Genomic DNA, 17333 nt, shown 5'->3' with positions numbered 1-17333 from the left:
ATATATATATATGTAAGTATATATATATATATATATATATATATATATATATATATATATATTTATATATATATATATATATATATATATATATATATATATATATATATGTATATATATATATATGTATGTATATATATACATATATATATATATATATATATATATATATATATATATATATATATATATATATATATATATATATATATATATATATATATAAACTACATGTTTATACCAAAAATATAGTAACATATAACTTGATATATAGCAATAATAAGTATTTTCAATATAAGTAAAAAATACGTTGTTTGTTTTCCGTTAAAAATTTTATTTATTACTTTAAAATTCGTTATATATGATTATATAACTATTATGCTAATGAAAAAATTTTATTTAAAAAGATATTTAGTTTATAATACAAGTTTCGTTGAAATGGTTTTTCCATTGGATAATCCTAATCCAATTCGCAAAAGATATGAAGATTATATTCGCTTCTTCTGCTCAGCGGTTGCTGTATCATCTGCTGCGTTTCGTGAGTGTTTATATTACATAACTTTTTAATTATCAACATGCTAATAAACATTATATATATATATATATATATATATATATATATATATATATATATATATATATATATATATATATATATATATATATATATATATATATATATATATATATATATATATATATATATATATATATATATATACATATAAATACGGGAGCGCTTTTAGGAATAAAAATGAAATTACCGAATCCTTAAAACCACTGTCTGCTTTTTTTTTAAAAAAATATCGCATCATCTTACATTTTTGAATTTTTATTATCCAAGATGCTCCTTAAAAGAAGTGCTTAAAAGAAACGCCAGTAATTAAATAAGTTTTTGTTTCGGAATATTTTGAAACAAAAGAGTTTTTTGTTCAAAAATATTGCAAAAATTATAACTTTTAAATTTTCTTCCATAGGAAAGTTTTAAATCAGAAAACTACAAATTTTCTTAATGTTTTATACTGCACTAATAACAAAACAAGTTTAGCATGCCAAAAATATTGTCCCTGCCAATAATGCGTAACCTTATTTTTGTTCTAGATAACCCAGGAAAAAAATTTTTATAGAATTTCTATAAACTTTTGGAACATATAGTCTATAGCAATTCTATAGAATTCTATAGAATTTCTATAGAATCTCTGTTAATTTCTATAGAAATTCCAATAGAATTTTTTTTCTACTTTTTTTTCTATAGAAAAAAAAGTTTTATAGCAAGTTCTATAGAAATTAATAGACATTCTATTAAAATTCTATAGAATTCTATAGAATTTCTATAGACCATATGTTCCAAAAGTTTATAGAAATTCTATAAAACTTTTTTCCTGGGAATGCAACATCTGAACTACGTTTTAAATTACAATTTTAACGTACTCTTCTTTTATTAGATAAAAATACTGCAAATAATTCGTGCCTGTAATTGTCTTATATATAAAAAGTAGTCGATGAAAAAATTTGATATTGTCTTTAATAAAAAAAATGAGCATAAAAATTAAATATATAAAAAATAAAAAAATAAAAAGCTTTTTTTAATTTTCTAACTTCTTTCCCAAGATAATTATTGGATAATTCTATTAATTAAGCTCATACGATTTTTTAAATCACTATTATTGTCATGTATTTATTATTATTAATAGTTATTAATACGGTTGCGATAAATAGTTGTGATAAATAAACGAACATCTTTCTATTAATTATTCGTTCGTAATAATACTGTATTGCATAATCAAAAAAGTATTTTATTTCACAGTTATTTATCGCACATCATGAATGAACTAAACATTTAAATGCTTAGATATAAATGATCTAAACATTTAAACAATCAAGTATAACTTGATTCTTTTTGAATCTAGTTTGAACCAATTATAACAAATAAGACCTAAAGTGTTCCTTTAATTAAAAAGTTAGCAGAAAATTATTATTCTCAAGTCACCGACAGCGATTAACCATTAGTGCTTGTTGTCGATGTGGAAATGAGGCTTGACTCATACGGATGGAACGGCTGAATTTACTGAATGTGTTACAGTACTGACTGCGTAGCATGATCATTGATGCAAAGTATTTGTGACATTTATTGCAGATTTATAATTAATTACGAATTGTCATCGATGTCATTGCATCGTACAAGTCATATGGAACCAAAACGGATTTAAAGAGTGAGTAAGGATGTCGTCAATTTTTTAAAATGTTGGAAAGTTATTGGCAAATAATTTTCAACTTTTCACCCAGATGGTCTAACGTTTTGATACTTCTTTATAGGGGAACTTGTTGTACCTGTTGATCACGTTGTACCTTTGGTCATTCTACTCTGTCGGCTAGCTATTATTTTTTAAAAAAACGTGAAGTGCCATTTGAAATAATAGTCCATGACGACTCTTCTTACCGTAAAACATCATACTTGGGATAGATGGTATCGATCCACAACTAATTATAAGATTTAGCTCTTAAAAAGTAAATATTTGTGTTAATCTTATTCTGGTTTTAAAAATGTGATAAATTGTTGTTTGATTCATCTACGACATTATAAACATTGCCCAACATCATTTTTTTGTTATGGAAAAGTTTGGATGATTATATCTGACCGTAAATGGGGATAATTGTTAAAGAAACCTATCTCGTGTACCTTTGACCAGACTAGGATGTTGTACCTTTGACCAACAAAAACTAAAGAAAATATGTGACTTTATCTATATAGTTATAATAACTGATTTTATTTTAAAAAAATAGTAATACTATTAGTAATACTGAGTATCGTAACTTCGATACACAAGTTTTGCAAGATTGTAAGGATTGATTTTTCTAATTTTTTTTTAGTTAATTAGGATTGATAACAAAATAGTTAAATTTGTTTTTTTATTGATATAAGGTAGGCCAGAAGTTGCTATATAATATATAACAAGCTAAAATATTAAAGAGGTTCAAACATTGCATGATTTTTTAATAATAACATTTTGGTCAAAGGAACAATGCGCATCGGTCAAAGATACAACGTACGTGTTGTACCTTTGACCAATTGACTTCTTTTTTTAAAACGCGGGAAAAAGATACTTCTTGGTCGAATGAAAAAGAAGTCATCAGTATAATTTTTGAGCAAAATATGAGAGAATATTATATAGTTTGAATGGTTTAAATTTACTCAATAGACTACGCAAAAAACGCCTTAAAGCAAAAAGTGGTCAAAGGTACAACATGCTCCCCTACATCACCTTTTTTCATGAAATGCTTATCCATGCATAGCAATATTCACAATAGTTTCAAGTAATAAAGGTTGATTTTCCTTTCAATTATTATAATTTTTTTTTTTTCTAAATTTGCATCTTGTTTATATGAAAACATTTTTAGCCGTTTTCGTCGTTCGCACAAGCCGACTAAAACAGAATTCAGAATGTCAATCTGTGTGCAGGGGCGTATTCATAGGCTTTTTAAAAATATGTTTTTTGTATATCTATATTTTTAACACAGCATGTTGTTTGAAAAAGAAGGAAACAAATTAGACTTTCATAAAATACGTACGCAGGTATGGGGGATGACGGTTACATAAAAACGAGTACGTACGCGGTTTATTATCTCTTGATCTCTATCTCTCCTAAAACTTTAAAAAACAACAACATAGAATTTCACAATTTTAAAAAAGCAATTTTATGTTATATAGCATGTCAAATGAGCTTAAAGTTTTTTTGTTTTTAATGTTTGAAAAATTTATGGGTTGGGGAGGGGGTTGATTTTGCAATGAATAATGCGAACATACGCAAAGAAAGGGGGAAGGGGAGTCGTTGAAAGCATACAGAAACGTACAAGGAGGACGGGGTTCTAAATCAATTTTTATACTGCGTACGTACTTTATGTGTTCCCCTTTAATTGGCAGGTCTTTTATAAATAATATGAAATTTTAATTTAATTTTTAAGATGCGAATTTTAAATCGGACTATTGGGATATCAATATGAAACATCATTTTACAGTTACATTGATTAAGATAATATAAAACTGATATTCAAAAAAAAATTAACTAAAAATGTGTTATGATTTGTGGCTTGCCTGCTAACAAATAATAAAATCTAAAAACCTCAATTTAATTTCAGTTTGCCTTTATTTTGTTTTTTTATATTTGTCTGCGGAAATTTTTTTCTCTCACACTATCCTTCTGAGCTTATATTATTTAAGTTTGTGTTTTCTTGTACATTTTTTTCACACACATCTTATTCGTTTATTCTCTCTTTTTTTTTTCATTTTTTTTTAGTCTTACTCCTTTAATATTTTTGTTCTGATTCCGATTATTTTAACATTATTTTTTTACATTACAAAATAGTTAGATTTGTTTTTTTATTGATATAAGGTTTTGATATAAGATGTTTTGATGGTTTTCTCAATATAACAAAACGCGACATCCGACTGGTTTTGGTCAGATGCGTCACATATGAGTGACACCGAACCTATATAATAATAATTATATAGGTTCGGTGTCACTCGAAATAATAATTAAATTTGTAATTTTTGATTTTATTGTTAAATAAGAGGATTTAAAAAAAAAACTGCCCCCACTTCTCTGAATCCACCAGTTCATAAAAATTTTGAACTCCTTACTAGACCTCGAACCTAAGAATCCTTACTAGGTAATCTCGAACTTAAGAATCTTTACTAGATTGTCTCAATCTACTAACTCTACTAGATGGTCTAAGTCCATCAAATCAAAAAAACTGAAAATCTTACCCCTTGTTAGAAAGTCTGAATCCACCCCCTGTCGGTGTCTGCAATTGCGGCTGAGTTGTGGAAATTGTTGATGTTGTTGAATGGGCATTAGTAGATTTTGGTTCATAAGTAAAAATAGGTCTTGAGTCATAGTAATACTATTGTCACTTTGTCCATCAGACTGAACCTTTGGATTCGGAGGTATTTTTTTATGTACATTAGTAGATTCAGTTTTATAGTTATATAATTTTTGTTTAACCCAAAAAGTTAGGAGTGATTTTTTTGGTTCAAGAAAAGGTCTTTAGTTCTCGCAACCAATCTTCAGCTTTAATTTTTGAATTTGTATCAGTTTTTATTTCATTCCATTTTGAATCAGTTTTTTTTGACAAGCTTTTCTGCTTTTAGTATTGTTGAAGCGTTCAAGTCAAAAAGACGCTGGCTTTTTTTATCCATAATGCAGCAGTTAGTTTTTTGTGAAAATGTTATTATTTATTTTCGGAAATTATATATAAAATGCGTTTAAAAAATATGTTTTTTAACATGTTCAATTAATATTAAGTACTTACGTTTTAAATGAAATAATTGTTTCATCATTAAACTTACAAAATTAGCAAGTTACATTAAAAGTTATTTCCAAAAAGTACGTACGTCAAAAGTTTATAAATTTGACACCCTTTCCTCTCTATTGCCATGAGCAATTTTAATCTCTCACCCCCCCATTCCTCCTAAAAAGTACATACGCTTTTGAAATCCCCCCTCTTTTTATGAATTAAAAATTATAATTTAGAAAAAAATTATAAATTAAGAAATATTCCTTTAAGTTAGAATCCCCATTACTTTATCGAACGTTTTTTACAGATGGGGATCTGGGGATTCTTTTAATCTTTCTAAGTATGAATGACTATTTATGGACAACCCCAAAGACCAATATGCACAAAAATTTAATTACATAAATTTAATTTACACACTTATAAAGACGTTAGCGTGACCGAGTGGGTAAGGCGATATGTACGTTAATGGCTGAATCTTAGTCAATTCATAGTTTATTAATAATTTTTTAATTTGTTTTAGTAAGTGCACACATCTGCAGTATTTTTTTTTTAATAACGAGTTAAATAAATTAACTTTACTCAGGGTTTCTTTACGTGTATTCCAGGCACCTCACTTAAGTAAATCAGTAAAAAGCGAGTCTTACGCGAAGTGAGTAGTATTGAAAATAATTGCCTAAAACCTATTTTTTGTAGACATAAGAAAAGGGATTGCCTGAAATACAGGTCTGTGCTACTCAGAGCCAGTTCTATTAGTCGTGGTATTCACGGTACCATGAAAATTACTCTCGAAGTTTTCTCGAATAGTATCGGATAGAAAGTGTTATGCGAAAATTACTCTCGAAATTTTCTCGAATCGTATTGGATAGAACGTGTTATGTGGGTTCGTGAATAATCAAAATAAGCAATAAGCAGAAAATATCAAATAATAATAACTGAGACCAAGTTTTAATATAAAAAGCCATTTTTTATTCCTTTATTAAAGTTTAATAAGGAAAAAAATATTGAAGTTTGAATATTGATTTCCAAATGTTATCCAATGCACATTAATGCCACATTAAGTTAACTAAAAAAGACTAAAAGGCTAAAAAAGAAATGAAATAAAACAGGTAATCAAAAAGAGATGTTTATAAATCATTATAAGAAATGGTTAAATATGATATTTGTTGTAAATGAACCTTAACAGCAAGATAGAATAAACAATTTGCAACAAGTTCCGCCATCAAAATTAGTTAAAGATATGTCAATAATGTCTTGGAAAAGTAGATCGTTAAAAAAAAATAAAGAGTTGACACAGAAATCCTCGTGCTCTTATTTTAACAAAGTTTTAAACGATAAAAAAATTCTAAAGCATTTGATGAAAAATAAAATTAATGGAATCTCTCTTATTTTTATTCTTACATGCGTACGTACTTTATGAAAGACCCCATACATCAAATTTCAGTGTCAGTGCGTTTGTGAGGTTTCAAGGAATAATGAATCACGCTGCAAATAGGATTTGGAAATTTACGGATAAATCTAACTACCCGAGCCGTCTAATAATTGTCTTCATTTAATCTTCAAAGTTGAATTGATAACCTTGTCTGTTTGTTAACAGACTGGATTTTCTGTATATAAACAGTTTAGAAAGCTGATATCTTTAACCCTGTTGTTGTGTAAGCATCCAATAAATCTAATTAATTTTAAAAGATATTTTAATGAAAAACTTAATGACTCATTTTAAATAGTATCTTATGCTTGCTGGAGTTTCAAGATGAATGTTGATTCAAACGGTTGTAAGAAAAACAAAGAGAAAGAGATAAGTGTAATTTTACAATATACAATTATTTTATCTGGATTTATTGGGTTCTTACAGAGCAACACACAAAGGATAATGTAGATTCTTTAAAAAAAACGTAAATCAATTCTAAGTATTTCAGCAAATGTTTTGTGGTCCTGCTGTACCGTGGGACGAAGTCCCGATTTTGTGGTCAAAAGTCAAATTTTTGAGTTTTATATTTTCGTCTTTTTACGTTCAGATCTTGTTTAAAGATAGTCCTAGAACAAAATTCCGAACAGGGCAGGTATATACCTGCTCTAGGGTGGCCTGGACATCAGTTGACATTTAGCCTCCGTTCGGTACGTACTAAACAAGTGGACACGTCGAAAAATTCTTGCCTATTTTAAAGTGCTGTTAAACTGAAGAAACTATTTCAATTGGAATTCGGCAAAATGGAATCACTTTCTGGAGGTATGTAGAATATATAGTTATGCACAGTTATTGCTAATTTTAATTTTTTTAATATTTAAATCACGTGACAAGTAAACAAAAAATTGTAAACTTTTTATCTAAAATTGATTTTCTAATGTAGTTTTAAAAATTTAACCGCGGTTATCCACCTTCTTTCGACAAGGAATTGATAATGTATAGTGTTAAATATAACATATTAAAAAACTGGCTGCCATTGAATGCCGTTTTAATAGTGAGACAAGTTTTTATGGAGGAACGCATGGTGCGACATTAATCTATTAACATAGATTAATGTCTTATAATGGTCATGGAAATTAGTGAATTAACATTATTTAATGGCACTAATTACATTTTAATACAATAATTTATTATTTTAAATATATGCTTTACAAGTTACTTCTCGTTCCGTTTTATGATAATCTCAAAATTTTATAAAATAGTCCTCAAAGAACTCTCAGCAGTTATAACTGTATTTTTTTTTACAAAGTCTTCCAAACTTCAAATATGGATATTTCAAGAAAAGATATATTCTTTATGGTGAAAGACAGTTTAAAAAATGAATATAAATTCATCATCGATGTTTTGACAGATGCAATTTTCAAAAAAACGGAATATGTGATACAAGTAGGCGAGGATGACATATGACATTTCATCACGGTTATTTGCAAACTTTCGATCGAGACGGAGAGCAGCAGGAAAATGGGAAGATATTTTACTGAAAAAAAATGAAGAATGGTTGAAGGGCACCGTACAATTTTCGAAATTATCCAATACTGAATGCACAACACCTGAGAAGATTGTGAAGAATGATAGTAAAAAAGGAAGATGTGGGCGACCTTCGCAATCCTTTGCTTCATCTAGTGATAGATCAAATAGGCGAAAGACTCAAGAAATACGTTCTACTTTTTCTACAGAAGAATTGACATATGCTGCTCAAATGAGTTTAAGGACATGCTGTTCAAGTTGTTAAAGATGTCATGTTAACAACCCCAACAAGAGCCTCAAAATATATATCCTCTGTTAGTTCACAATATGAAGTACCTTTAACCCCAGACGAATCACTTTCTTTAATCATCGAGAAAGGAGAATCAAAGCACTCTTACTAATATCAAGAAATGTAGCTTGAGCACATAAATGCAAATTATACCCATCATACCTTGAAGTAGAAAAAGCAAAAAAACGTTGTTATCCATCAGTTGTGTACGCAACTGTTAGTGAGTCGTGCGCATAAATTGAACTACAGGCTTTACTTGATCATATCACATCTAAAATTATACAACTTTAGGCTGATGTCATTGATATTCTAAATCCGAAAATTCTGCAAAAATTAGTACTTTACTGTAAATAGGGATGTGATGGAAGCAGCGGGCAAAGTGTGTATAAACAAAAATTTATTGAGACTGGAAAATCTGATGAAAGCACTTTTTATACTTCTCTTGTACCTATAAAATACACAACAATCACGAGACGGGTGAAGCAACTATTGTGTGGAAAAATCGTAGACCATCATCTCCGCGATTCTGTAGACCAATACGATTGCAGTTTGTACATGAAGATGTACAGTAAACATTGAAAGAAGTTACCGACATTGAACTGCAGATTGAGGGTCTTGCACCATATGCTAATGAACAAAATAGCAAATCCATTTCAGTAACTTATTGTATGCCCACTTACGATGATAGACGGTAAAGTCTATAATGCAGTAACTGGTACCACTTCTGCACAACGCTGCTTCCTGTGCAAAGCTTCCTCTAAAGAATTTAATGACATCAGCAACATTATAAAAATGGACATTACTACAGATAATTTAAGATTTGGTATATCTACATTGCATGCATGGATTCGTTTTTTCGAGTGCTGTTTGCATGTGTAAACTAACAACTGAAAAGTGGCAAACTCGTCGAGAGGAAGATAAAAAGAATGTGAAAATACGTAAGGAAGAAATACAGACTCAATTTAGGATAAAGCTGGGGATTATCGTTGATCGACCAAAGCCAGGATATGGAAGCTCTAACGATGGAAATACATTTTTTCAAAATGCTGCTATATCTGCTGAAATAACAGGACTCGATGAAAATTTAATTCATCGATTTCATGTTTTTTTGCAGGTAATTTCGAGCGGGTTTGATATAGATGACGAAAAATTCAAAGACTATTGTGTAAATACTGCCCATTTACTTGTTGCTTTATATTCATGGTATTACATGCCTACATCTGTACATAAAGTGTTGATCCATGGAGCAGAAATTGTAAAATATGCCCTTTTACCGATTGGACAACTTTCTGAAGATGCCCAAAAGTCACGCAATAAAGACATTAAAAACTTCAGATTACATCATTCAAGAAAATGCTTAAGAGAATCGAACATGAGAGACATTTTTAATAGGCTCTTATTGACATTAGATCCATTTCTCTCGAGCATCAGGAAATTGCCCCAGAGACCGGCAAAGTCTCTACATCAAGAAGCTATACAGTTGTTAAAACAACTTGAAGTCACCAGACAAGAAACAAGGAACAATTCTGATTTAGATACAAGTGGTTCAACATCAGATTCCGAATCGAATGATTCAAACATTGATGAATATGACATACGTGATTTTTGTTACTAGGATTAAATAAACAGTTTTTTTACATATATGTGACTTAATCTTTTACCAATATAAAAAAAATAATGTAATTAAAATTACAAATTTTTGTTTTTTTATTAATAGTATAAATTTGGAAATAATTTTACAATGTTTTTGCTTTAATTTAACTCCTGAATCATAAGCAATGACCTCGAAAACCAAACTACATGAGATTTCATATTTTCAACGTATGAACAGTTTTGGCCGCCATATTGGAGCCGTCATTTGGAATTTTATAAATCTGACCTCAGATTCGTAATCAGCGACCTCGAAAACCCTCAGGTCGGTAATTGGGAATTTTGGCCACAAAATCGGGATTTCGTCCCACTGTGTGCTGTCCTTGTTATGTTTTTTTTGTTGGATGTACTAGAGCCTTCATTTCTTGCAACATCAACAAAAGTCCAGGTTTATTTTTTCTTACATTTCTTTTTTTTTACTTGCAACTAATTGTTTCTTCTCAGCTGTGTTTGCATGAAAAAATCTGGAATTGTCATACCCTGGTCTTATTCTCTGTTTAATATGTAACAGACATTTCAAACTATGAATCCAGATAGAGTGTGGATTCTCAGATCCAAAGACACTTGATTGAGTTGTGTAGCAATTTAAAGGTTATTCTTGTTTTAAGGATTAAATTCACAAATTAGTTACTTTAAAAAAGTGAGAAACAAGCCGAATCAGCCACGTATCTCATAAAGCCGAAATAAAAATATTAAAAATTTTGAGAGTTTTTTAGAAAAAAATTTATCGAAAAGTTACAAATGAAAATGTAATGAGAAGATTACTTTGCTTATCATACTCCCGGCGAAGAAGTTTTAAATCATAGTAGGATTTTGCTCAGAATAATGTTTAGATCGTTTGTAAGTTTGTTAAATTCTTTATATATAATTAATTTTAAAAAATTCATATTATATTTTGTGGTCTTTCTCTTGATGTTATTGTTGTTGTATTAATGACGTGATTCTTAAATAGATTTACTTTAACAGAGGAAATTTGCAAAAAGCTTTAAAGGTATTTTTTAGATTATGACCCAGCAATAGCAAGCAATTTTTTCAAAGGCTTGAGCATAGCAATTTTTTCAAAGGCTTGAGGTCTTTATAATATTTTTTTTCAAAATGTCAAATTACGTGAAAGTGTTTTAAAATATTTTAAAAAAGTTTGTTTTTCCTTGAAATTTTTATGTGAAACCAATATTAGGCCAGGGCTAGACTGGGAACAGATTTAGGCCCGGAAAATGTTGACGAAGGCCACAATTAATTTGAGGAAAAAAAATTCAAAAATGTATATTAGTAATTTATAAAAATTAAATAATTAAAAAATTTTTTTTTTTAATAATTGCGAAAAAAATTAAATTTAGTAATAAAAAATAGTTAAATTTGAGCAGTCGTGCTTAACGCAGTGGTTAGAGCACTTGCTTTAGAACCGAATCCATAGGAGGGAAGGAGGGGGGAGGGGTGATGGGGGCGATTATCACATTTGTGACAATCACCACTCCTCTCCTCTCCCCCTCATCCTCCATTGTTTATGACAAATAACTATGCGCCAAAAGCAGCCTGGTCATTTGGCACTGCGTATAGAGAACTTAATAAATATTATTCGTAAAGGCTAAATTAGTTTTTTTTAAGCACCCCCTTCTTTTTTTTATCAAAACTTGACAATAATACCCCCTCATTTTGTTATCGACTTCTTATATTAAGATTTTTCGATATCACAAATCATTTTTTCTTATAATCAAAACAACTCTCTTTAGAAACAAATCTTAAGAAGAATTATCAGTAGATAAAGAAAAAAGTATCAGCACTTTAAATATGAATACTATATAAATATGAGTGCAAACACAAGTTAAAACCAAAATTCGTTAAAACCGAAACTTATCAAAATTCTCAAACTTTGTTTTTGTATAGATACAAATGAGATTCGGATAAGATCGAATTGCTAGGTACAATTCACACAATAAAAATTAAACTGCAAAGTTTTCTATTTTAATCAAAACATGAACTTGAAGTGTTTTGATTGAAGACTTTGATGTTTATGTTTTTTTTTTAATTATTAAAATGAAATCCAAAAGTCTTCTCTTTAAATTTAAGTTTGGGTAAGGCAAAAAGCGAAAACTCCTTAATTTTATTTTATCAAACTGTAATCCAAATTAAGCATAAAAGAGTTGTTTATAATGTAAACTATAAGAAGTCCTCCATTTATGATTATTTATGATTGTTTTATTGTTAACTATAATTTTATGATTGTTTTATTATTAACTATAATTTTATGATTGTTTTTTTGTTAACTATAATGAATGAGTTAGCCTACAATTAGTCAACATGTGAACAGTTTTTATCTCTTGCGACATAATTTTGTATAAGTTGCTAACATAACCAAATTATTAACAATTTAACAATTTTTCGATGTTGTATAATCTGCAAAGGCGCATACTTGCATCAGACTTAAGTCTACATAAAATATTGACCAAATTGTACCACAATAAGTAACATTAAGTAAGAATCAAATATCAAGTTTGTTTGATATTGTTTTAGTATTTGGGAGAAAATATTTTTGTTTTTTGAATGCAAAATATATAATCTATATCTTAGCAACATTTTTATTGTTTGAATTCGCTCTTCATTCACAATAGTCGAGTTAATGCTAAGAAAAGTTTTCAAAAAGCCACCACTTCTGTTCTAGTTTGACCAAGTTATAAGGAAAAACATTAGGACCTTTTCAGTCAAATTTTTCACGCAAATGCATAACAAGTATGGAATTATTGTGAATGGAATCATTGTTAGTGTTTTTAAGAAACAGACATTTAGATTTTTTTGATTACAACACTTGGTTTTTTTCTTTTTAAAAAAAGCATTGTTACAAGCACCTTTGCTTCAGAAGAGATCTTTTCCGGGAGAATGCTTGGAATTCCAAGTATGTGGCAAGTTTCCCAGTTATTGAATTTCTTCGTGTATTTTTTTAACGTTTTCTTGTGAACTTTTATTGTTGGATATTTTAACTTTTTTTTTAACGTGCGGTCACATTGGTTAGAGCGCTTGCTTTAGAAGCAGGAGATCCAGGTTCGAAACGAACTCTGGACGCGTCACGGTAAGGAAGAAGGCGTCAACCTCGTGTTAAAGGCACCTTAACAACAAAAATAACGTTGGGGCACCTCAATAACAAAATATAACGTTGTGTTCTAGCGAACCTTTAATACTGTGTTCTTGTGTTTACTTTGCTATTGTCAAACCCTTTTTAATTATATACATTCTTTGGTTACCTTTTTCTGGTTTTTACAAAAAGGAATTGAAATTTTAATAAATTTTTATTAAGGTAGTATAATAGATGAGCTGGAAGGGGAACGAAGCCAAAAATCGTTTACAATCGTGGTACAATCAAAGTAGTATAATTATTCCAGTCACAAGTCAAAAAGGCGCATTGAAAAAGAAAAATTTTTAAATGTAGCTTGTAACCTCTAAAAGCTGTAATCGAAGACGATTACTTTCTTAAAATTTGACTGGATAAGTTTTTAACAACTGTTTGAACTATTAAGAAGTAATCACAAAAAAAATCACGATCTACTTAAAGTAAACGTTTTTTGAACACCTCGGTACTAGGTATAAATATCAAAGTTTTAGACAATCTCTGCTACTTGTTTGAACCTTATCATTTTCTCCCCCGTTTAGCTATATGTTTTTATGTTTTTAAAGAATGTTTTTTTTTGAAAGGAACTTATTACATCTGTCTAGGATTTTATTTTGTGTTCCAGTATTTTTGCTGGAATTAAAAACAAGTTTCTATATTTCAAATAAAAAGATATTAAATATTTTTTTGTTAATCCAGCAAAAATACTACAAGTTCTTATCTAGACATTTTTTAATTCAATTCTAATCTAAAAATTTATTATAAGTCGTTCAAAAAGTAGAGCATAAAAAAACAAAAATAAACTTATAATATTGTTTATTTCTAAATTTCAACCTTTTTTTTGCAATACTTTTATTGATTGATGATGTTTGGAAACAATATCATTAAATAATTTTTTTTTTAAAGTGGAATGTGATTGGTTAACTTTAAATTATGAATATTACGCGTTATTTAATTGAAAATTACTTTATACTACTCACACTGTTCCTTGAAAAATGACGTATTTTACTTCGTTCTCACTCCAACTACATTACAACTCTTAAAGTTATAAAGTTTTATTACTGTATTACCGGGAGGATGAACACACTTACTATAGATTTTCTTAGGGCATTAGTCAATAAACGAAATTAGGTAGTAGTCTGAGACTAAAATGACAGATAGTTATATTTGTCTGCCTCAACCTAAACCATTAGTCAATGTATTTTGATTTGGCTAAACCTACCTCTATTTAAATTAGTTATTGTGTATACATTTACACATTAACTATTAGTTATTGTGTATACATTTACGCATTAACTAGCTTAGGTAGGCGCAAAAAGCGTACTCTTTGTTGAAGGTTTTCGACCTAAGGTAGGCGAATGTATAAAAAAGTTTTAGAACCTAACCTTTTTTGCACTATGATCAGATTTTTATTAAGAATTAGATTGAAGACAAATAAAAAATCTGACGTCATAAGAAATATATTATTTCATAGTTAAACTTGTCTGCAAATGACAATGCAAATAATCATGATGCCCAATGGGATTCAGATAGTTTTCTTTTTGTGTGCACCATTTTACTTATTTACATTATTTTACTAAAAAATATCAATATTAATTTAGAGAGCATTTAGATTTTAGTTCAGTTTTTCCTACTTTTTATGTTTTTTAAGTTATAAGCTAGACAATAAATTAATAATTTAATGAAAACGTTTTTATAAAAATTTTTAACTTTTAGTTACAAATCCTATTGACGTAGTAAAAGTTCGCATTCAATTAGATAATGCACTTTCAGAAAACAAAAATATCTTTGCGAATCGGAAGTACAAAGGATTAGTTAGAGGAGTCAGCCTAATAGTTCGAGAAGAAGGCTTTAAAGGATTATATAAAGGGTAAAATTTTAAAATAAAAATTTCCAATTGACATTAAAATAATTTAATAAATTTAACTTCAACTTGTGTACTAGTGTTGTTCCTTCTGTTCTTCGAGATGGAACTTACAGTACACTAAGATTAGGATCCTATGAACCTGCTAAAAATTTCCTTGGAGCTTCATCGGTGTATGCACCATTATGGAAAAAATTATTAGCAGGTGCAATAGTTGGAGGTATAAGTAGCGCCATATGCAATCCCACGGATGTAGTAAAAATCAGAATGCAAGCGGAGGGTGCACTTCAAATTGGTTAGTTAATTCCACATTGAAATTTTGTTTTATAGTTTTAAATATATATATATATATATATATATATATATATATATATATATATATATATATATATATATATATATATATATATATATATTTATATATATATATATATATATATATATATATATATATATATATATATTTATATATATATATATATATATATATATATATATATATATATATATATATATATATATATATATATTTATATTTGCTGTAATATTTTTAGAGCTTTTTTAAATAAAGACAAATTCAAAATATTTATTTAAATAATTAAATAATTGTTTAAAAAATTAGTTTGTTGAAATTATTCTATTTGAATAACTCGTTTATTAAAATTAACTAAATTTAAATGATTTAGGCGAAAAACCACGTTATAATAGTACATTTTCTGCGTTTCGAGATATTTTGAAAACGGAGGGCGTGCGTGGATTGTGGAAAGGTGTTGTTCCAACTGTAATTCGTGCTTCTATATTGACAGCATCTCAAATACCAACATATGATCATACTAAATGCTTAGTTTTACGAAACAACATCATGGACGATGGTTTAAGGCTGCATTTTGTCGCATCCATGTTCTCAGGATTAGTTACCGCATTTATGACTAATCCTGTTGATGTGATTAAAACCCGAATAATGAGTGAAAATGTTGTTGCAAACAAAAGCTTGGTATACGTGTCTACAACAGCATGTTTTGCAAAAATACTTAAAAGCGAAGGAGTTTTAGGATTTTATAAAGGGTTTATGCCTAATTGGATGCGTTTAGGCCCACATACTGTTATTACATTTTTAATATTTGAACGACTTAGATATGCCTTTGGTTTAAAACCGTTGTAGTACTTTATTTGAATTGTATTTATAATAAACTAATAAAAATTTTGTTGATCAAAATTTATAAATTATGCAATTGTATAACTAAATAAATAAAATTTTGAGAAAAATAATCTTATAATGACACGCACACGCTAACTGGTTTTTTTTTTTTATCAAATTAAAAAAGACCTGCAAGATTGAATATTATTTTGTTTTCTTTATTTCATTTTTTTTTTTTTTTTGATAACGTAACGTTTGGGGTCATCCATAAAGTACGTACACAGGTATAGGGGAGGGTTTACTCAAAAAAGTACGAGTAAGCACAAGGTAGGGGGGGAAGACTATAGGCAGAGAGTACGTACGCGATTTGACTATCTCTCATTCTTATATCTCCTAAAACTTGGTTTCTTTTTTAACACGAGTTATAAAAATCAATATTATGTTACACGGCGCACAGTGTGTACCAAAATACCCAAAAATGAGTGTACCAGAGTGTACAGAGTGTACCAAAATACCAAAAAATCAATGTCGGCATTGCACGATGAAAATTTATCATAATGGTGAAGACTTGTTCATTTGAGGAAATATCTAGTTAAAAAACATTAAATATTAATTTAAGCGTAATTTTATGCGGTTATTTACGCGTTAATTTGACATGTGTTCCGAAACGCTATTTTGCATTTTTTATTTACCAACTTTTATACGCTACTTTTGTTTTAAGTTAGCTTTATTGAATTTCATTTTGAAATATATTATTTTAATTAACAATATTTTTTCGCTCAGACTTTTAAAAACAATTTAACGTAAGTGTAATCATAAGTTTTTATGCATCGAAAAGCAGACAGCTTTCGGTATTTTTTTTGCTACTAACCTTTACTATTAGGTATCAGATAAACCATCCTCTAATATCCTCCAAACATTTGACTATGTAAATCTCATGCTAAATGTATGTAAATAGCCATGCATCATAAATATTTTGTTACTTTTTGCAATAAAGAAAGTTATAACAAAAGATTGGTCTTCGGATAATGGTCAGTTGATGAGAAATACTGAACATGTAAAAAA

The 17333-nt window shown here is 28.6% G+C and overlaps 1 protein-coding gene across 1 annotated transcript; it reads left to right on the top strand.

Moving 5' to 3' along the window:
* The first annotated feature begins 381 nt into the window (after positions 1-381).
* Positions 382-16409, top strand: LOC100203455 (mitochondrial substrate carrier family protein ucpB). The gene is made up of 4 exons (XM_065803635.1): positions 382-538; positions 14983-15136; positions 15211-15425; positions 15817-16409. Exons 1-4 carry the CDS (start codon positions 385-387, stop codon positions 16290-16292), a joined length of 999 nt encoding a protein of 332 aa, XP_065659707.1. The 5' UTR covers positions 382-384; the 3' UTR covers positions 16293-16409.
* The last annotated feature ends 924 nt before the right edge of the window (positions 16410-17333 follow it).

This window comes from Hydra vulgaris, chromosome 08 (genome assembly GCF_038396675.1).
Source record: "Hydra vulgaris chromosome 08, alternate assembly HydraT2T_AEP".
Classification (NCBI taxonomy): domain Eukaryota; kingdom Metazoa; phylum Cnidaria; class Hydrozoa; order Anthoathecata; family Hydridae; genus Hydra; species Hydra vulgaris.
Note: the sequence above shows the minus strand (reverse complement) of the source record. Positions and strands in the feature narration are given on the sequence as shown.